The 23,598-nt window shown below is 26.3% G+C and overlaps 2 protein-coding genes and 1 long non-coding RNA gene across 3 annotated transcripts; all 3 read left to right on the forward strand.

The window, feature by feature from the left end:
- Positions 1-1,726: 1,726 nt before the first annotated feature.
- Positions 1,727-8,193, forward strand: LOC122498837. The gene is made up of 2 exons (XR_006301263.1): positions 1,727-1,794; positions 6,078-8,193. It is a non-coding gene; the product is annotated as an uncharacterized LOC122498837 (long non-coding RNA).
- Positions 8,194-15,504: 7,311 nt separating this feature from the next.
- Positions 15,505-21,419, forward strand: LOC122498844. Its single transcript, XM_043606810.1, has 3 exons — positions 15,505-15,724; positions 19,523-19,885; positions 20,965-21,419. Exons 1-3 carry the CDS (start codon positions 15,667-15,669, stop codon positions 21,270-21,272), a joined length of 729 nt encoding a protein of 242 aa, XP_043462745.1. The 5' UTR covers positions 15,505-15,666; the 3' UTR covers positions 21,273-21,419.
- Positions 21,420-22,096: 677 nt separating this feature from the next.
- LOC122498839 (prolyl 4-hydroxylase subunit alpha-2-like) lies at positions 22,097-23,598 on the forward strand. Its single transcript, XM_043606802.1, has 5 exons — positions 22,097-22,514; positions 22,656-22,883; positions 22,955-23,011; positions 23,141-23,306; positions 23,437-23,598. The coding sequence occupies exons 1-5, from the start codon at positions 22,281-22,283 to the stop codon at positions 23,532-23,534; spliced, it is 783 nt and encodes a 260-aa protein (XP_043462737.1). The 5' UTR covers positions 22,097-22,280; the 3' UTR covers positions 23,535-23,598.

The raw sequence follows: 23,598 nt of genomic DNA on the forward strand, positions 1-23,598 counted from the left end.
TGTGATTGTATTATAAAATAAATACCTCATATGTGTGTACAAATAATTTTATATTAATTACCATATTTGTCATGTTCAATAAGCTTTGCAATTCGCTTCTAACAATTTAAATCTACAAGTATGTCAGTTGATCATAAATGAGTGCTTTCTTATTAAGTTCGTTAAATTTTTAATTTCATGTACTTCAATACTAGACAGTCTTTTCGAATTGTATCCAACGGCATCCATCGTTTAACTGCCATAATTTAGGGAATCAGTAAGATTATTTTTTAAAAAGCACTACAGAATTATAATTATAAGATAAGAAACTTATAATTAAAAAGGGATGTATTTTAAAAAAACATTTTCTACGGTGACAAAATTTGCCAAATCTAATACGTTTGAAATGCAAAGAAAAAACCGATATACTTTTATTGTAAGAGAATCTAGTAATTTATTGATGGTTTTAAAAAATATATACATATTTTATGAAATGTTAAGCTAATAATGTTGAAATTTAATTTTTATTTTAACCCTAGATAGTAGAACATAGATTATGTCACCCACATATCTAAAATAAAATAGAGAGATTTAAGTAAATTTTTCAATCCTTTTAGACAATCAGTTTCTAGAGCATTCCTGATGACAATATTTGGAACAAAGGCTGACGAAATTAGGGATCCCATCGGGGTTCCATAAATTTTTCTGTAAAACTGTCGATCTAAATTTTGAATAAATAATTCAAAGGGACATTTATAAACAAGGAACTTACATCAAATTAAAAGTGTAACTAACATTCATAGTAAAATTACCATTTTTGTTTTTAATAAAAAAATATACCAACAAATTTGCACCCCTATGGATTCTCCGATATCACCAATAGTTAATAAGTCTTTGACTTCGGTAGTTTGGACAAATGGAACCAAATTGGTATTGTTTACAAATTTAATTGTAATAATTGTTCTGCCACTAACATTGGTGTTGGAAAAAAGAATCAAGGAACATAAAAACAAAAAAATTGAATCTGTGGTTAATCAACATCAAACTACACTTAAACATTTTTTCAATTTCGATGAAGTTCAAATTGTAGATTAAGAATCAAATTATAAAAAACGATTATAGGTCCAATTATTCTGAAATTTTTCTGGACTTTAAAAAAGAAGAATTTTGCTTTAGCAGCATTAAGAACTAAAAGAAATAGATAAATATTAAAAAAGTATGAAAATTCCTACAATAAGAGGAAGATAAAAAAAAATGCGAGTATATAGTAAAATCCCTATTAAAAAGTTCGCTTTTCAGTTTTAGTAACATGCCAAGTTGATAATAGAGGTGATAAAAAGAGTAATGAAAAGTTCTACTTCATCAACAGTGGATGTTTATCTGTACTGATATTTGTAGATATTGAAAAAAATAAATTCACAGATTCAAAACTTATAGCTAATTAAAAATAATAATAACCACAATAATACGATGAATAATAATAATTATTATTCTTAATTTTTAAAAAATATAAAAAGTGTGAACAGAGAGCGTTTCGTAGTAAGAAATCATACATTGAGTAGCAGAAGAAATAGATAAATATTTTATTTAATATTTTACGCAGTTGATTATTTGAAAGAAACTAACATTTCTACTGTATTATATCTAAAGACAATAAAAATATTTATAGCGTAGTCACGATTTTCAGATAATAATTTTATTACTTTTGTTAAAAATAGAAAACTACTAATTCAGAAGCTTTATAAAGTAACACACTCTTATTCTGAGTTCTAGTACGTATTTTTTGTTTGAAGAAACTAAATTAAGAAGCTGAAGGTAAGAATTTCAATATTTTATTACTTTTAATATCTACACTGTAAAAAATTTGGGGATTTTTCCCTGAGGTTCCTTGTGGAATATTCCACAAATTCACGGGGAAAAGTATTTTCACTACGATTTTGGGGAATTTTCCACAAATTAGTGAAATTTTGAACAAACTTGGGGAAAAGTGATAAAATATTAGGGAATTTTCTACAAAGCGAAGGGGAAAAAATTTTTCACTACAATTTTGTGCAATTTTCCACATAATAGTGAAAATTTCAACAATATTATAGGGAAATTTGTATATAATTTTAGGGAATTTTCCACATATTAGTAAGAAAATGTCATTTTATGAAAGCTTTGTGGAATTTTCCCAAATTTAATAAAAATTTCCACAAAGTTGAAAAAACTTTTTTAAATTTTATAAAATGGGTTAATTTTTACTAAATTGCATGTACAAAATTATTAACATTTTTACAAAATGTATGATTTAGGGGCTAAAAAATTAATATTTATATTACAGTGAAATGTTTTTTTATAATACTTCATTAAATTAATGTTTTAAACAAATGAGCTTTGTCTAATTTATAATTTAAATAACAATTTTTACTAGAAAAAGCATTTAGAAGAAATGAAATTAATTAAACTTTACAATTATTATAATTTTAATAATTTAATAATTATATAATAAAAAATACTTTCACTATGAACTACATAAATTTTTTGTTCTACTTATAGTAAAAATTTTATCTTAAAAATACAATTAATACTTTGGTAAAAAATTTTTTAATAAAGCATGTTTAACAAACAATTATAAACTATTTTTCACTTAAAAAAGCATTGCCATAAATAGTTAGGTTTATTGAAAGATATATACTATGGGGGGCCTTAAAATTTTTTTGCTCTTAGTCAAAAGTATAAAATGTTTTGAAGCATTTTCTCATTTTGAAAGATTTGGCACATCTGGTTTGTCTTTGGATGACCAACAATACCTAAGGGTTTCTCGTTGCAAGGGGACGTATTTTATGAGTTTCTCGCAGGACCCGTTTTTTTCTTATAAATTTATTTAGCTAGAATGTTTGAGAAATTCTCAAGAAGTCTTCTTCGAAAAGTCTTTCAAGATGATTTTACATGTTAGTTGCTTTTCAGCCTTCGTAAGAGTAAAACCTTGAGTGAAAAAAATATTCAAAGTTATTAAATATATAGTGATGGTTATATGTATAATAGTGAAGTGGACAATTCGACAATATTTAATAATATTCTAGAACGATATTTAAGGATTATTTAAAAATTATTAAAAAGGTAAATAATATTTAAAGATATATTATAATTATATTGTAAGTGTAACATATTGTATTGTAAAGTTTTTTAAAACTATTTTTGGTTTTATCAAAAAATTTAGTTAGTTATTCATATTTTGCCATATAATGTTAATTTAACAATTGACTTATAGAATTTAATTAATTTTTAATATTTTAAAAATAAAGTAGTTTAGGTATTTTTTATATTTTAATCAAAATAAAAATTTTTTAATTTATTTTAAAAATATATAAATAAAAATATGAAATATAATATTGAATTAGAAAAGTCATAACCCTATTACTACTATATATTCATAGTTTTTGGTAAATATATTATTGTTCAATCTAATTTTTATGTATTTTTTTGTCAATTGTAAAAGGTAAATAATAATTTATTTTTACAGTATGTTGTTGGACAATCAACCCCCTAAAGGCAATATAAACGGAGAACTTTCGCATTACACAAAGACTATTTGCGATCCGAAAGCAAAAAATTAATTATTAATGTTGTAAAGTTCAGATGTAGTACTTTTAATTGAAGTACTTATCGTTCACTGACAGTACCTAATATAATAAACAGTATTTAAAAAATTTGTTCAAGATTTATTCAACCTTACAAACCAATCTTCCCAAATATGAAAGGATAAAATTTACTGAAAAATTCTGTACTATTTTACAGTAAAAATATCCCAACGTTCGAAGAGAAAAATTCCATAATAAGTAATTTAAAAGAGAAATTTTCTAAGAATTTACAAGAAAAATTTTCCAAGGTTGCAAAGGGAAGATTCCCAAAGATTTCAAAGGGAACAGTTCCCAAGGATGCAAAGGGAAAATTCCACAAGATTTTAAAGGGAAATTTCCTCGAGTTTCTTGGGGAAAATTCCCCAAGATTTCAAAGGGAAAATTCCTAAAGTTTTTTGGGGAAAATTCCCCAAGATTATAAAGGGAAAATTCCCCAAGGTTTTAAAGGGAAAATTCCACAAGATTTTAAAGGGAAAATTCCTCTAGTTTTCTTGGGGAAAATTCCCCAAGTTTTCTTGGTGGAAATTTACCTTTTTTGGTTAAAATTGCGTCACCAAGATTTTGGGGAATTTTCCCCAAAAATTTTTTACAGTGTATTATAATTTATTGTAAAATTTTTCTGTACGAATTTTGAACAAATATTTATGTGAATTACTGATGAATTTTTTATGTAGATTTCAAAAAAAAAAAAAATTTAACGGTAATTTGATAGAAATTCAGCACCTAATAATCTTTGCTATAAACTTTTTAAAAAAGGTTCAGCAAATATTACGTGCGCAATTACGAATATAGCTCGGTGATGTGGCATGCGATCGTTATGGTTACACTGAGAAAAATAATATTGCAATGTTAACAAAATTGTTTTGTTGGACACTTTTTGTTAATGTAACTAATAAAATTTTGTTGACATAATACAAAGAAACCTAAATGGGATCAGATATCACTTTCAAATGAGTAAATGACCCATTTGTGTCGGTCATGTTGATCTTCTATTTTTTTGTAACATATGTTTAAAAAGATCACAACTAAGAATGGCTACCTTAAGGTCATGTTATTTAGTGGTCACGTGCTCCATATACTTTACTATGGGAACACGTGACCACTGAATAACATGACCTTAAGAGGGTTGATACCCAATGGTGTATTGCAGTTCTGCGGTTCCCAATACTATATTGTAATTTATATAGGAATTTTACATGGAAAATTTATTTTTTGTCTATAATACACTATAATATAATATTTTTTTATTAGGTGAAGGAAATATATTAAATTTTTTGTTTGGGGATCCCACTTATCGACATTGTAGATCGAAATTATTAAAAACTTGCAACCTTTTCTTGAAAAATATAAAGTTTAATGATTAGGTTTTTGTCATACGAAATTATAATTATAGTTTGAATTTAGTATTCTTTAAGTAGAATTAAGTTTTTTAAGTAGATTAAACTCGGATTTTTGCGGACTGATTCCGTATTCTTGACATATTGATTTTGGATAATTCCGTATTTATTTCAAAAGAATTCTTCACCGGTCATAAATTTGGATTGTTGTGGACTAATTACGGACTGAATTCGAAGATATTCAGGATTAATCAGGAATGTTTTCGGATTCAGGTTTTCGTTCGGATTGATATCAGACTATCGCGGTTCATTTTTTTATTGTTGTTTTCATATATATTATAAATCTTCTTTGTGTATTTTTTATTAAAATTAAGTTACCCAAATGAAAAAATTATTTTCCATTTGCCTGCTCTAAAAATGCAACTTTTCATGTTAGAAAAGTATTGTGAAAGTTACCATTTATGAACACAAATTGGATGTTGTTTTTCATTGAATTTATTTGCCAAATAATGTAATTAAGTTTGATGGCGTAGAGGATAAAGAAGAGAACTGTAAATTAAGCTGGAGAGAAACACAGGAAAAGTTATAGTAAAATAGTGATTTTTCCATTGTAGCTCTTATGAAACAACTGACTTGACTTTGACACCCCCTTAAAAAATAATCTTACATTACACTAATATAATTTTTTATTTTTTATTTATTTACAGAACTCGAAATTTTTTAAGACAAATTTTCACATAGATATGAACTAATATATATGTAACATCAACATTACTTAATTAGTTTTAAACGAAATAGATAATTTTGACTCTAATACATGTATATTTACTATGAATACAAATTTTTTTGTAAAGCCTACTAAATATTTCATTTGAGCGAATAATTCAATAGTTTGACAACAAAAATTCGATTCATCCAGCCAAACGGTTTTGTTGCTCGTACATTAAGTATAAAATATTTTATTGGTACAATCAAATTTTTGTTGCCGGGACCAAACAGTTTTTTCAGTGTAGTACTTGATGATCATGCTTCACTATAGATATAGCACTATAACTATAGTTTTTTTACTAATACTTTCGAAATATATCAAGCGGGAGTTTTAACATCGAGGTATAATGAGCACTATTGTTTTTTGCAGGGTACGCCGTAATAAAGCGTCAAACGACATGTTTGAAAAAATTGAAACAGCATTTAAATCATGACATAGTCATGTTTCTACATCATATGGTGGTGTATTTTTATAAATATTTAATTTTTATGCCTGCAAGGAATTGAATTTCAAGACTTCAAGCAATCAGTTTCTTTCTGTCTGTCAATACATTACGAACTCCAGTTAAAAATGATACGGTACCCGTTCTAAATGCTTTTTTTGAATATCTAAATAAATTAAATAATAGGACAGCGGCATAAGTTCATCTTTTTGATAAAGTACGCAGTAACACTAATAATTCTTGTTACAAATCGCTAAATAGTTTTGAAGACGTTAACAAACTTTATCAGTACATCATTAATATAGCACCATTTGCCCACTATGGAAACATTACAGGATATACAAAATATTTTCAAGGATAACAACAACAAAAGACTTTCAAATCTACAGAAAATTTTAAATCACGATTTTTCTAATAATTTTAATACCGAAAATAAGAATATTTGGATCATCGGCGTAGGATTCAGCAAATCTTAATTTTCCAGAAATTAAACGAATCTTTGCAGAGAATGTTTATCTATTGTCACTGAGATATGTAAGGCAAAGAAAAAATTTGGAAGAATGTACAAGCAAACCATTTGAAAATAGTAAAACGTTTTAAAAGACAGGAAACAGAAATTGCAGAGGGTTAAAAGGATAAAGATATTTTTCTTTAACGATTTCAAACTACTAACAATGAATCCATCAGGTCAAGTGCCTCAAAATATTTGGAAATTATATACACAGACGAATGAAATACAAATACTTTATCACATAACAAAAGTATCTCGCCAAACGGTTTTGTCGATTTAAATCGCTATCACTACAATCTTCATAATCTATACAATATTATTGCCAGACGTTAATTTTACAGATACAGGTACGAGATATGAGGAAATGGAAAATAAATTGTTTTTATTCCAATGACAATAAAGCTGCGAATAAAATTTCGATATAAGTTTTAGTTGGCTCCTGACATCCACAAATTAACTTCAAAAAAGATGTTTTTCTAAATTACATTTAATTAAGATCCTGCACGAAAATAATTCGACAAAATATTATTTTTGAAGTTAATTTCTGATTTTCAGAGTCCAACTAAAATAATAAGAAGACAAATTCCAAATGGATTCATGTTATTGAAAGAGCTGTAAATCTAATCACATCATTTATTCCAATGACAATGAAGCTGTGAATAAAATTTTGATTGCAGTTTTACTTGGCCCCTGACATCCACAAATTAACTTCAAAAACATGTTTTTTTAAATTACATTTAATTAAGATCCTGCACGAAAGTAATTCGAAAAATTTTATTTTTGAATTCAATTTGTGATTTTCAGGGTCCAAGTAAAATGACTATGAAAATTTTATGCAACTGCTCTTAAGCATCGGGTACCAAGACAACGACCAGCAGTTCCAAACCCAGCCCTTATCTTTATCCTCTTAAAGATTCTAATTTTTAACATTAAGCATTGTATTATTGTCAAGCCTTTCTTTCTTGTTTGGTTATTAAATAAATATTCTCTCACAACATTTAGTAGTATCATTGACAAATCCTCATCCCAATTTAGATTCATTTCGAAACTATAATCACACAATTTTACCTCAATGGAAAACCTCCCGTTTGATATATCTCAACTACAGTCGAGTTATTATTAGAGTTTATTACAAATGTCAATTATTGAAAAAATTATTTATAAAAAGTTAATGCAGCAGGTTCAACCATTAAAAACTTTGTACAAGTTGCCTAGCAGCATTAGATGTTTTTAAATCTCTGGCTGATAAATATTTTATTTTCAATAGCTCGTTTATGTAATCATTGTTGACTTCATGTTCATCTATTTTGTAAGGTGCTTTAGAAAAAATCACTGCTATACTCCGAAAGAAGTCGAAAAACTTATCTCCAATATCAAGAGCATTTAAAAGGTTTATAAATTTTCCAATATTATCACCAGAAAGGTCATTCAAATCAATAACAAGAATAAATTTTAGGGCTTTAACATCTTTTACCAATTGATGCAAATAAAAAGTGTTAGTAATATCTATTGTCATTAAATCCTGGAGAATCCCAAATTGTTAAACCTGGTAACATTGATGAATTATATGGTGAGGGTAATATAGTTTTTGATCTTGTTCCAGCATCAATTTTTGGCCCTGTGGATTGATTAAGCTAATAACGAATTGTGTAGATTTATAAAAAGCGAAAAAAAACTTTTAAAGTATCAATAACAGTAATTTTATTTGCATAGAGTAGAAAATTTAATTAAGTATTATATCATTAAATGGGAGTAGTTGAATGAAAATACATCGAAAAACAAAAAGAAGCAAAATCGTACAAGTTTTGTTTTTGGGATTCTAATGAGGAATGGATAATGATTAATTTAAAAAAAACCATTTTTGCAGAGGGTAGATTTCAAGAAACTTTAAAAGAATAAAATTGCCTTGAAAATAACTATAAAAATGACTATTTACCTGTTCAAGTACAGTAAGACGTAGATATTCAGTATTTGATGTCCGCAATTTATTTATGCATTTAACGAACAGAAAAACTTTAATATGTAACATTTGCTTTTAGCTGAAGCATAATTATAATTGTGATATTTAATTTAATTTTTTAACATATGTTTGTACGACGTGTCAAAAGTTTCTGCAACGTATGCACAAATGTTTTAATTTTCTAACTTTCACAGTAGCTAATAATTCACAATATGTTAAAATATATCTAAATTTTATATTCAGGTAACCAATTGGAATACTACAGGTGCAACCAGTTCAGATAAGAGGAAAAATGGTATTCGGTAGCGTATAATAAAATTTTTAGTGCTTGCGTAAGAAGATATCTCTATCTTCTTACATGCACTAAAAAATTATTACACATATAATAATGTATGTTATCTTCTCCCGAAGCCTTAGATATTTTGACTTAATACAAAAAATACAAAATAGTTTTTTTTTTTAATTTTTTAAAAATTCTCCAAGTCCCAAAAAATATTCCGGGATATGCAATCAGATTAGAAACAGAAATACCCCATCTAAAAATTAAGATTTTAGACTTTGTCTTTAGATGGATTGATAAAATTGAAAAAATGTCGAATGATCGATTTCCTAAAATCTGTATAAATAGAATGTTATACCTAAGAAAACTTGAATTAAACAAAATAAATTAGTTACATGAAAATGCATATTTGCAAAGAATATTTATTTATATAAACAGAATAGTTAATTTAGGGGCTAGGAGAAACTTGACCTTGTTTAGTCAAGTAAATTCAGTAAAAGTTGATAATTTTATTTTATTAGTAGAATAACGGTTAATTTGAAAATATTCTTTTACTCGAGCTTTTACTATTATGAGAACACGCAAAAGAGGGAAGAAACCCAAGGTAAATGACAATAATTATTTATTTTTTGACATTATAATTTATTATAATATTAAAAATTGATCAAACCTCCATTAAGGGGTAACACCACTCTATAGAGGCTGAAATAGAGACCAATTTTTGATGATTTGTTTTGAGAAAATGAATAAAGGAATAGGATTTATTTTTGGTGGGTTTGTTAAATACATATTGAAGTGTAGAAAAAGAATTGTTATTTCAAATTTTATAATAAAATGATGGTCTCCAAAGTGTCTAACGTTTCCTGAGAGTATTTTAAAAATTCATATACATGTTCAAAAAAAACATACTTCGTCGAAAGGAGTACGATTGGACACTAATTCGCAGTACATGTTATAGAATGGACAAATAATGCGAATCGATGAAGATCAGCAGGTGAATGGCCCATCTATAAACAGAAGGCAGGACATGAGAATTGTCAAGGTAAATCAGAGGAGATCAAGATTTATAAACATTTCTTTTCGTTTAGAAATTGAATATAATAGATGATACTGAGATTTTGTGTGTCATCTTTTTCATTAACAGGATTCTTTTGCAAATTTATATGAATCATTTCTGATATTAAATGTTTTTTTATAATTAATTTCTTTGTCAAGTATTTATTTTGTAAACACTGTTGGTAATATCATTAATATCATTTTATGTTCTGTCTAAATGTTACTTAGTGTTTTATTCACAAAAATCACAAATTAAAGAATTAGTTCTTTAATATTAAATTTTACAACATTACAAAACACACAAGTGATTATATCATCAACAGACCTATAATAAAATAAAGGTTTAAAAGAAAGTTTAGCATTACAAGAAGTTATCCCATGACTATAAACAAACCAGAAATGAAAGAATCCATAGGGGCACCATATTTTTTTGTGTGATATTTATTATTGAATTTAAAAAATATATTGTCAAAAAGGAACTGGAATGAATCAAGTATATCGTATAATGGAATATTTAAACTTTATAAAATTACTGAATAATGTCTAATGAATGAATCATTCACATGTTCTGAGTCAACATGTGTAAAAAAGATGGAGCATCTCAGCTACTTATAATATATTATCATCAGGAATAGAAAATTGTTTAATCTTATTTATAAAATCATAACTATTTTACGTATATAAGATTTTGGTTTGTTAACAGAATCATTAAGGGGTTACATACATTATTGACCACAAAATATGAGTGATTTTCATAATTACTAACAGACATTTCATTAAAACTTTATTAAAATAATGTACATTGCATCAGATAGTATATGGTTTTATGAACTTTTAGCAACTTTGAAACTTAAAAAATATTAATATTTGTGCAAACTGTAACTGTTGCCCCAAAAACTTTTTTTTAAAAGCGGCTTGCGGTGAGCACGATAAAATGGGAACTAAACTGAAATCAAAATCAATGGAAAGTTTGTTTGTTCACTATGTCATCGCGTTCGTGAACGAAAAGTTTTGAGAAAAAATTTTTTTCTAGAGAAGTCTTAGAGGATTGTTATTTTTATGAATTTTAGGTAAGCCGCAAATTTTTGAAAGTTTTGTATTAGTTCTCGTATATATTTTCTATTAATAAAGTATTCATCATCATTAAAATGTTTTAAAATTCTATAAGTTTTAGTTTTTAATTTCGAGAGAGGGTTCTAAATAATATTAAAAGTTTTATCGGAAAGTAAAGTTTTTACTTTTTTTTACATATTGACTCTTATCTAAAGCCACCGTGTGAAACTTCAAAATAAGTTAACAAACAAATAAAGTCCTGAAAATCAAATTTTATTTACTTTATTGCTGTGTCTTAAAAAAATTCATGAAAAACAGGTTCAAAAAAGATCTCAAGATCTCAAGGGTGTCACTCCCCCTTAAATGCGTCGCGCAAACTACGCACAATCACATTCTACTTCTTCTACCACTATTCTGTTAGTGTTAAAGCTAGTATTAAGGCAAAAGACGAGTGTATAGATAAAAAATAAAATAATGTTCTTTTTTTTGAAAATGTTATCGGACAACAGGTTTTTTTTGCAGATTGAAATGTTTTACCTTTCTTTTTGTATAATAAAAGAATTAACTGTTCAAAAGGTAAAGACCTACATGAATTTTTATAAATATTTCTTTCTTTCTCACCTTACATTTCGATATTTTATGTATTTCTTGAAATTACTAAATTTTTAATACATTATATTCTATTTACAATTAAAATAATCTGTTTTTTTAAATAATGATGGTATAACTTGTTGCGTATCTAATGCGAATCACGTTCATCTGCGATTGATTCGAAATATTTGATGTTGTGCTAGTGTATGATGTTATTATGCAAAATTTGAGTCATTGCCCTTCAACTGAATAGTGTGACCGGCATTGTCAAGAAGCTGACCGGCATTAAGTTTTATAGAAAACGCACGGAGGCAAATGGATTATACAATTAGGATTAGAGAAAATAAGATCATAGTGAATATAATCTGATTAATACATTTCATAATCTATTATCCACTTTTCAATATTTTAGAATAATTTCTGGTATATTCAATATCTCGCGAACCGAATTAGATTTTTTATTTCTTTTTTGGTCTTAAATTAAAAATGAGACTCAAATGATGACACTTTCATAAGTTTAAAAATTGTTTCTTCAATTTTTAAAAAATATGCTAGACTTTAAAAAATTGCCAAAAAAGTTCTTCAAATTTCTTTTTCAAATTTATCAAGTGCTAAAATTTTTGTATAATTTATTAAAATTTTCGGTGGTAGGTATCGTTAAATGTAGAATTTCATATACGATTTTCTCTTTGTTTATAAACATTCAATTAATTTTCATTTAACTCTATTTTGTATTTTGTTTATTATTAATTTATTTTTATTTTATCACTTTATCATTTACTTCTTTAAACTTTTAATTGAATCGGGATCCAGATTTGTAATCAACAAACCCAAAAAACCTCGAGTAAAAAATTTAAATCAGGTTTGAGTAATTTTGAAAAATTAATCCGCCATTTTGGATCCGCCATTTTGAATTTTTGGAATCTGACTTCATATTCGTAATCAGCGACTTCTAAAACCTCAGAGTAACAAATTTCGATCAGATGTGAGTGATTTTAAAAAATTAATCCGCCATTTTGGACCGCCATTTTGAATTTTTGGAATCTGACGTCAGATTCGTAATGAGTTACCCAAAAATACCCCGAGTAATTAATTTCAATCGGGTGCGTTCACGTAACTTTCACTTTCACTCTCAATTTCACGAAAAATGTAAAATATTTTCACTTTCACTCAAAAATTTTCACTTTACTCAAAAAGTTTTCACTTTAACGCAAAAAATATTCGCTTTTAAAACACAAAATTTTCACTTGCACTCAAAAAATTCTCACTTTCAATCAAAAAATGTTTAATTACACGGAAAACATTTTCACTTTTACTGTCAATTAAAAAATTTTCACTTTCAATTTCACTTTTTATGAAAAAATTTTCACTTAAAATAAATTTTCAATTTCACTAATAATATTTTGATTTTTAATTTTACAAAAAAATATTTTCATTTTCAATCAAAAACTTTTTATTCTCAACTTCACCGAAAATATTTTCACTTTCGCTCAAAAAATTTTTACTTTGAATTTCACGCAAAACATTTCCACTTTCACTTCTATGAAAAAATTATCATTTACAATTTTACTTAATGAATTTTCACTTCTAAAAGATTCTTAATTTAAATTTTGCCAAAAAATTTTCCCTTACAATTTTACAAAAAAATTTTTGATTAAATGTTTTTTGATAAAATTGAAAGTGAACATTTTTTAGGTGAAAGTAAAAATATTTTGCGTGAAATTAAAAGTGAACATTTTTTTGAGTGAAAGTGAAAGATTTGAGTAATTTAAAAAATTAATCCGCCATTTTGGATACGCCATTTTGAATTTTTGGAATCTGACTTCATATTCGTAATCAGCGACTTCTAAAACCTCAGAGTAACAAATTTCGATCAGATATGAGTGATTTTAAAAAATTAATCCGACATTTTGGACCGCCATTTTGAATTTTTGGAATCTGACGTCAGATTCGTAATGAGTTACCCAAAAACCCCCCGAGTAATTAATTTCAATCGGGTGCGTTCACGTAACTGTCACTTTCACTCTAAATTTCACGAAAAATGTAAAATATGTTCACTTTCACTCAAAAATTTTCACTTTAACGCAAAAAATATTCGCTTTCACCTACAAAATTTTCACTTGCACTAAAAAAATTCTCACTTTCAATCAAAAAATGTTTAATTACACGGAAAACATTTTCACTTTTACTGTCAATTAAAAAATTTTCAATTTCACTTTTTATGAAAAAATTTTCACTTATAAATTTTCAATTTCAATTTCACTAATAATATTTTGATTTTTAATTTTACAAAAAAATATTTTCATTTTCAATCAAAAACTTTTTATTCTCAACTTCACCGAAAATATTTTCACTTTCGCTCAAAAAATTTTTACTTTGAATTTCACGCAAAACATTTTCACTTTCACTTCTATGAAAAAATTATCACTTACAATTTTACTTAATGAATTTTCACATCTAAAAGATTCTTAATTGAAATTTTGACAAAAAATTTCCCCTTACAATTTTACAAAAAATTTTTTGATTAAATGTTTTTTGATGAAATTGAAAGTGAACATTTTTTAGGTGAAAGTAAAAATATTTTACGTGAAATTGAAAGTGAACATTTTTTGAGTGAAAGTGAAAGATTTGAGTAATTTAAAAAATTAATCCGCCATTTTGGATCCGCCATTTTGAATTTTAAGAATCTGTCTTTAGATTCGTAATCAGCGATTTCAAAAACCCCTGAGTAATAAATTCCAATCAAAGAAAAATTTTTGAAAAAGTTTGTCATTTTACTTAAAATTAAGAAGTTTTTTGGCTGTTAAGCGCTTTTTAAATTCAAAATCGAAAAAAGATTAAAATTACTAATAGATGTTTTTTATTCTATTTAAAAAGCGTTACGACAGAGTGAATTTTTTTAAAAATTGAATTAAAAAACTGGACTTTTTTTTGACTATTTTTGAAAAAAGGAAGGGTTTAATGTAATTTTTTGAAAATTTTGACTACGTCATTAGAAAATGCGACCCCAAAAATAATAGGGTTAGGATGTTTGAAAATTTTTATGGAGATTGAAATTCATGTTGAAAGACAGCACATCTCGTCGTTAAAGGGTTAAGAGTTTTTAGGGTCGCTGCTTACGAATGCGATGTCAGTTTTTTAACATTCAAAATGGCGGATCCAATATGGCGGACAATTATTTTAATTTGATAAAATTTGCTTGAGAACTCGTAACTCGGGGTTTTTTTTTGGGTAGCTGATTACAAATCCGATCTCAGTTTTTGAAAACACAAAATGGCGGATCCAATATATGTCTGACAAAATTTCGAAAAAATGGTCAAAATTCTTGATAATGAATACTCGGGGTTTTCTTGAGTCGCTGATTACAAATTTTGGCAATCGAGTTACAATTTGATTTACCTTGTCAATTATAATAGTTAATAGCAAAAACAGTTTTTGAATCAAACAGAACTAATTATAGTATTAATTACGAATTAAAGTACCAATAAATATATCATATCCAGTGTTATAGAATGAACTTGATAGTTATTTATTTTTTCTTTCTATTAAAAAAATATAGTAATAAATTAATTTAATTATTATTAGATGAAGAATATTTTTACAATTATACATATTAACAGTATAAACTGCAACTGTAACTAAATACATGCTAAAACTAATGCATATTTACAACTAGTTTAAACTTTAAACTCTATTAAGTGGTTTATGCAAATGCAATAACGCACATGTCACTTTTCTCTCATTAGATGATAAGTTAGATATTTTACTTTGATTAGCCTACCTGAAAATCATGCTATTGTAATTGTCAAACTAAACTCGTGTTTGTTTGTACTTTATCAGTGTTTGTAAATGTTGAGGCACTCACAGTGGGGATTGCTGACCATAAGGATAGAGGTGGTTTCTAGGTGTAACCTTGAACTTACTGATTCAGAATAATTCTAAGGCCATCATGCAGCCTCGAATATATAAATACGATTCTACAGAATCAACTATTGACAGTGTTAAACTGTACGTTGTTGACAAATAACAATATTTATTTTCTTCACATATAATTCATACATAAAAATGTACATCATTTTCTTAAATCTCCTACTTTTGTCAGCGTGCATTTTTGCCGAAATTCGTAAGTAAACTAGATCATAGAACAAATGTAAAATAAAATTTTAATAAATTTTTAATAGATTAAATAGATTTAAAAGAAATATGGAAAAGTATTTTTACAAAAATGTTTCTTTTGGACGTTTGAGGATTAGGACTATTTCTAAAAAAATGTTGTCTGGCAAAATAACGAAATTAAAATTATTGAAAATATTTTTTGCGAATTTAGTAGACACTACGTTTTCAACAACAGCAATTAAACAAATTGAATAATTTTAAATTATTTATGCTTCAAACGTCAAACATAAAGAAAGAATTTAAAGTCGTATGATGACAAACAAAAAGAGGGAATTTGTTACATTATCAACCCTTCTTAATTTTAAAAAACATGGAATGAAACTTCTTTTCTAAAATTTTTAATTTCCTCAAATTTTTTTTTTCTAACAATTTTAATTTCCAAACAAATTGTTTCTTGTTAATTGGATAAAATTTAAGTGATTTCGTTGAATATTCTATTTTAGTCGAAGAAAGTCATCAAAAAAGCATTGATATTGAAATTTTCGCAAAAATAAAAATATTTTCAGAATTTTCCAGAAGAAAATTTTTATATAATTTTAAAATATTAAAAGTTAAACTATTTTTTAGTTAAAGAATTTAAAGAATGAATATTTCACAATTGCATGTAGATCAATAAAAAAAAAAATGTTAATTTTATTCTCTGCTAATGACGAATAATTTGATGTGTGACTCACTAAAGATTTGTTTTTATAAGTTATGTAGTGCAAAAGAGCTGCTGACACTCGTCAAACAAGCGCAGGTATTGTCGTCAAAACTGGACTTTTACGATCAAAGTTGTTTTAAATATTAATTTGCTGAGAACATGAATTTTTTCAGTTTAACAATATTTTTCTCTCGCTTCCAAATTGCTCATTAATTTTAATGTATAGTGAATCAACTTCTTTTTATGATGCGTAATAGTAGATATTAAAAAGCTGAAAGAGAACATTTCAAAATGCAGCATATAATTATTTTTCGGTGATGTGTATTTATTGATGTGATTGTGTCCAATAGGAATTTATGCGGAAGTATTTATCACGCAAGGCTATTATAGAGTTCACTGGAAAAACAAGGGGAAACCAATTATGTCTTAAAACCGAAATTAATTGAAAAGTAGCTTATTTTTAAATTTAAAACGATTGATCAGGTCATATACTCTAGAAATTTATAGTCTAAAAGGAAAAATTTACTCTATTTAGCGAAATAAGTCCAAAATAAAAGAATAATTATTCAGAATTTTACAAAATTTTTGTAGAATTAATTTTGAATCAACTTTTGAACCCGGAAAAGTAACAACGATTTTTAACGTATATTTTTCACGCTAAATTCGAATCTGTCGTTAGATTTTCTCTAAAACGTCAAAATTTCAAAATGGCGGATCCAATATGGAGGAAAAAATGAAAAATTAATAGCATTTGCTTGTAACATTTTACTCGGAGGCTTTCCGGATTGTTGATTACAAATATTATGTCGGTTTTTTAAAATTCAAAATGTCGGATCCAATATGACGGACAAAAAAAAATTAAAAATCAATTTGATTAGCTTGAAACTTGTTACTAGTGGATTTTTGGTGTCGCTGATGACGAATATTTAATTTTTTGTTAACTTTAGATAGATTAGAAAATTGTTAAACAACTATGATTAATAAATAAAAAATTTATTTGTTTTGCATGAAGATATCGATTGCTCCGAGTTGAAGACTCGGAGTGATCGACTTCTTCATGTTTCCAAAAAAATTAAAGATGACCGAGAGATAAAATCATTATTTTATATTATAAGAATATTGTTACTGTAACTTCATCAAAATTATTTTCATAATTTTAATTCAATTATTATTTTCTACAATTTTAAATTATTTTTTATGAAAATAATAATTAAATTAAAAAAAAAAAATTTATTTTTTATGAAAATAATTAAATTCCTGTTAAATTTTTATTATTTATGAAAATAATTAAATGTTTTCATACAATTTTATAAAATTTTTTTTTTTAAATAATTGAATTCGTTTTGGGAAATTTTATTAAAATCTTAGATATTTGAAAATTATTGAAATTAGAAAATTTTTTTGAAAATCATTCAAATTAGGACAAGAATTTTTTTATATTTATGAAAATTATTGAACTTTGAAGAAGAATTTTATTATTTATAAAGATAATTGGGAATTTTTGCGATTATTTTTAATTTCTTCAAAATTGAATTTTTTTAGTGTTTTCAACAAAAATTTAAATTAGAAAATTTTTAAGTTCTATTAGTTTCAAAAATGCAAATTTTATTTTAAAAAAAGTCAGCAAAAAGTTAGCCGCGAGATTTAGCGCGAATTGTTGCTGGTGAATATGATTATTTTAACAATAATCCCTAAAGACAATATTTTATACAAATTCAACAATTTACTGAAATTTTAATTTAAAAAATTTTTAAATGTAGCTTCAGATTTGTAATTTGGAAGCTAAAAAACACTCGAGTCACAAATGTGAATCAAATCTGTTTGACTTTTAATTTTTTCTTCCGCCATATTGGATCCGCCATTTTTAATTTTAAAAATCTGACATCAAATTTGTAATCAGTAACCCCAAAAACCCTCGAGTAATAAGTTTCAAGCCAATCCGTTAGATTTTTAATATTATCGTTCGCCATATTGGATACGCCATTTTGGATTTTTAAAATCTGACTTCAAATTCGAAATCAACGATCCAAAAATGCTATAAATAAGTTACGACTATTTTTTTCTAAGTCATACATTTCGATTTTCAGTTACAAATTGTTTAAAGTAGCAATGAATTGAAATTGTAATTATTTTAAAACCTTAAATTTTAATATTTATCAAACAATTAAATTTCTAGGTTACGATAATAGTCGATTTGCTGGATCAAGAGCGTTTGTGGATTTTAGGGGTGAAAATAATTCTTAAGGAGTCAGGTCACTGTAAGAGGCTAGAATTAAACGTTTTTTGCAATTTTTTGCTAAAAAAAAATTTGGAGTTGAATTTTGAAAATCTGACTTCAGATTAGTAATTAGTGACCCTGGAAACCTTCAAATAGCAAATTTCATTTAAAAAAAATAATTTTTTCAATTTTGACCGCCATTTTGAATTTTGAAATTCTGACATCTTATTCGTAATCAGTGACCCTAAGAACCCCTAAAAAATGAATTTCATAAAAAATTGATAGTTTTAAAAAAATATCTTGTCACCTTTCATTGAAGATGCGAGTTTCTTTCACCCCTAAAATCCACATTACGACTTTATGTAGCAAAAATTTTTTTGTCCTAGGTTTTTTAGTAACTAAACATCCTTACATATTTTAATTGAGTTATAATTTCGTTAGGAAAAAATTTATATATATTCTTGAAATGATTATAAATACACGATTAAAAGTTCCAAGATGTATATTTATTACATGTCGCGAAAAAAACAACCATCAATTTTGCCGTCTTCTATTCCAGCTGTCGATATCAATGACGATGGAACTTGAAATATCCTTCACATTTCTTTAATCTAGTTTCATTTACATTTCCTTATTTCTTTAAATTTTATTTAATATATACATTTACAGAATATGCAAATTATGATGAACTGAATCTGAAATAACAAATTTTTTCTTTTTAATCTTTAACATGTCAATTAATTTTTCGTAATTCACTATACATTCGTTTTCTTGAAATTTAAGAAAAAAGATGTACAGAAAGTTAGCAATATTAAATTATTTATTTATCGTGCCTTATATTATCTTATTTACAATTCCATCTAAATTAATTTTATTTTTTGCAGCATCTTACATCAAAATCTGTGGACGTCGAAATCCTGAATTAGACAAATGCATTCTTAATTCTGTCGTAGGAATGAGAGAGAAACTCAGAGAAGGCATTCCAGAATTCAAAATTCCTTCCATAGAACCAATGTATATTGATCGTGTTGCATTGGCTGATTTACCAAATTTTAAAGCATTTGCTCGCGACGTTAAACTATATGGTCTTTCTAATTTCATAGTAAACAGTTTGCATTCAGATTTGGAGAAAAATACGTTCACAGTTGAAGTAACATTTAAGGAGGTAACGCTTAAAGCAGATTACGATGTTAATGCAAAAATTCTTGTGCCAGTTGCTGGAACGGGACCTATTAATATAGTTGCAAGTAAGTACCCTGTCAATCATTTAAAATCATCTAAATGTACAAATAAGAAATTTCATGTTCTTAGAGGTTCTTAGGAGCGCTGATTATGAATTCGAAGTTGATTTTCAAAATTCAAAATGGTGGATCCAATATGGCGAACAAATTTTTTTTAATTCATCGAATTCGCTTGGAACTTTGTAATTAAGGGGTTTTTGGGGTCACTGATTTCTAATCTGATGTTACTTTTTCAAAATTCAAAATAGCGGATTCAATACGACGAATTACTTTATAAAAATGTTTTTTGGATCCGTTATTTTGAATTTTGAAAAAGTATAATTTATTTCGAAATCACCGACCTCAAAAACCCTCCCACTCATAAGATATATAAAAATCAAGAATATTTTAAAAATTCGTAAATTTTAACAATTATTTTTAATTTTTTTCAAACAATAGCAAATTTTAGATAATGGGGTTCCACACAGCCAAACTTGACCAGTAGAGTGCAGCACCACTATAAGATTTTATGGCGCAAAATTTTAAATGTGATTTGTTGCATAATATCAATTAACAATATAAATGAAGAATAAAATCATTAGATCAGAAATATTGGTTATAATAAAATACGGAAAACTATTTAAAGATGTTAAGAGATTCAAAATTAAAATGTGTTTACAATATTTTTAATGACAGGCAACATAACCTTAATTTTTTTATCTATACTTTTACGATACTGTGACTTGCAAAACCGTCTTTTTTCCTGCGACACATATTCCTCGCTCAAGTAATTCAATTTTTAACTTTTCACAATTCCACAAAAAGTATTTATTTACTTCGTTTATTTGTTTGTAAAACAAATATGACTTTTCGCGAAATCAAAAATTAAGCGCTAGACAAATCTTGCTATGGTGCTGCCATCTGAGATTAGCTTTACGTATAGTGAACCCCATTTCTGATCTACATTTTTTTGAAGCTGAAGAAAACGTACAAAATTTGAATGAAAAATTCTAATTTTTATTTATAGATATTGAGCTTTTAGGAGGGGCGTTAAAAGGTCAAGTTGTAATGATATGCAATTAATTAAAAAAAAAAATTTTTTTCAGGTGATGTTTCAGCAAAAGTTATTATGTATTTTAAAGTAATAGAGCGCAAAGGAAAGCAATACGTATTTTTCCCTTCAATGAGTACGAAATTACATATAAAAGATTATACATCAAAGTTTACACCAAAGGAAGGACCGGACAGTACACTATCTTCAGCAATTAATGCAGCTTTAGAGAATAGCCGTCAAGAAATTATTGACAGTACAACACCAAATTTAGAAAAGAAAATTACAGAAGACATTCTACAAATTGCTAATAAAATTTGCAAATTTTTCACATATGATGAATTATTTCCCGATCGTGAATAATAATAATATGAATTAAAATAATAAAATTTATTAAAAGTGCCTGTAAATGATTTATACATCTAAGTTACGTATTATAATAGAAAATATATTAATATTTATATTCTTAGGGAGTACTAATTATTAAGAAGAATTTTATATTCAAAGAATTTTATAAAAAAAAAGAAAATGTAAATAAAATTTATGATAAAGTTTTGATTTGTTCCAATATAATTATTCGGTAATTCAGCTTTTTATTCTTTCTACTTTATCCACTACTAGATGAGATAATTTTTATCTTTCGTTTGTAGGATAATTGTAAAAAATATAATAAAGAACAAATTAGAGTTTAAATTAAATAACTAATAAAATTTAAACAATAACTAAATCTTTTCTTATGATGTAGTTTATAAAAGATTTTTGGATTCGTTTCCTATATGAATTGACTCAGTATAAATAATATATTTTAGTTTCTTTCTGACATGAACTTTATCTACTAATTACATGAAAATTTAAGCTGTCACCTCAGAGCTATACTTTAATTACATCTTTCCATTTCGTAGAAACAGTTATCAACACAAGTTCGTTTTCTATTTAACATTACGCACTTTAAATTTTTTTAAAAATTTCATTTCGATTTCTATACATCAGTAATTTTTGGTTACTTTTAAACTAAAACTAATATTTAAACAAGTAGTATTTCAAAAAGCATTATAAAACTAAATAATCTTTCTTCTATACTAAACTTGTAATAGTTTTGTAAAGTAAATTATTTATTAATTTTGTACTTTAAAAAAATACACTAAGTAATAAATATTTTAATACAACACCTTTATGATAATGAAAATTTTATCACTGATATTTACAATAGGGTTAATAACATCGATTAATGAAAATCGTGAATTCTTCTTTAATGTAAATTTTCTAAAAAAATTAGAATATTTGTGGCACCTAATTGAGGATTATGTGACAGAGAGCACGAACAAACTTGGCCCGCATAAAGTAAAATCTTTAGTGTCAAAAAGTCCTCCTATGGATTATGAAATTTTTGAAAACTCGGCATTAAAATTATGCAATGGGTCGATTTCACTATCTCCAGTTATTGAAAAGCATTTAAGATGTCGATTCGTTGATCATGGAAATCCATTTCTGAAAATAGCACCATTCAAACAGGAAGATGTGTATTTGGATCCTTTAATTGTAATCTATCACAATGTTCTTACCGATAAAGAAATAGAAATGCTCCAAGAAGAGGCTTATCCCGTCGTATGTTCCTATTTTATTATTATATTTATAAATGTTCTAATTTTATTATTTTATTTACTAGTGTAAATGTGAATGTATCAGAAAAAGTAAGTTTTAATTCCCTTTCTTTTTTGAAAACATTGTTTTCTTCCTGTTGTTAAGTTGGCACCATCTACAATTTTCACAAGTAAAAAAGAAATACAATCATCAAAAGAACGAATTTCTGAAAGTGCTTGGCTTTATGAAGACTATTATCCAAAAGTTAAGTCTATAAACAAACGAGCAGGACATTTAACAAATTTGAATATTGATGCTTCGGATACTCTACAAATTGCATATTATAAACCAGGAGGATACTTTAATGAGCACACTGATTTTAGCAACAACAGGGTCTGCCCTTGAGATAATAACTTTTTCTGAAATTATTGACTTTCAATTTTTGTAAGCTATGTTTTTTCCAGGATAATCCATTTCCGACTGTTGGTCTTGGAAATCGAATTGGAACACTAATGTTTTACGTAAGTGGGAATTAATTAAAAAAATTTAGTTTCATTTTTAGATTTTTTTGGCATTAAAGGCAGTTCCAAGCAAATTAGTATTTAGACGTTTTAAAATTTTAATATTTAATATTTAAAACAATTTTTTAGTTAAACGATGTTCAAGAAGGTGGCAAAACAATTTTCACTCATCTGAATATTAGTTTGACACCAAAAAAAGGAAATGCTGTTTTCTGGTTCAATACTTCACCGAATGGAGACTTAGACTATTATACAGTGCATGCAGGATGTCGTGTTGTTTCTAGAGTAAAATGGGGTATATTTAATTTAATTTTATTCACCTAATTATTGTGATGGTTGTCATATGTCTCCATGTTTAAAAAAAAAGTGTTTTGTACTCAAATGAAAATAATTTTTAATTTACAAAAAAAAATTTTATTTTCTAGTCGCAAATAAATGGTTCCACGAATATGGCAATGAATTTCGTCGGCCTTGTTTGTTGAAAAATGTTTACGATGAGAAGAGAAATAGTGAATTCTATTGAATTAAAAATTAATTGTATACAATTAAAAATTGTATTAAATGCTTTACAAAATTTTCTAAATGTA

The sequence above is a fragment of the Leptopilina heterotoma genome, unplaced genomic scaffold (genome assembly GCF_015476425.1).
Source record: "Leptopilina heterotoma isolate Lh14 unplaced genomic scaffold, ASM1547642v1 Lhet_160, whole genome shotgun sequence".
NCBI classification, from domain to species: domain Eukaryota; kingdom Metazoa; phylum Arthropoda; class Insecta; order Hymenoptera; family Figitidae; genus Leptopilina; species Leptopilina heterotoma.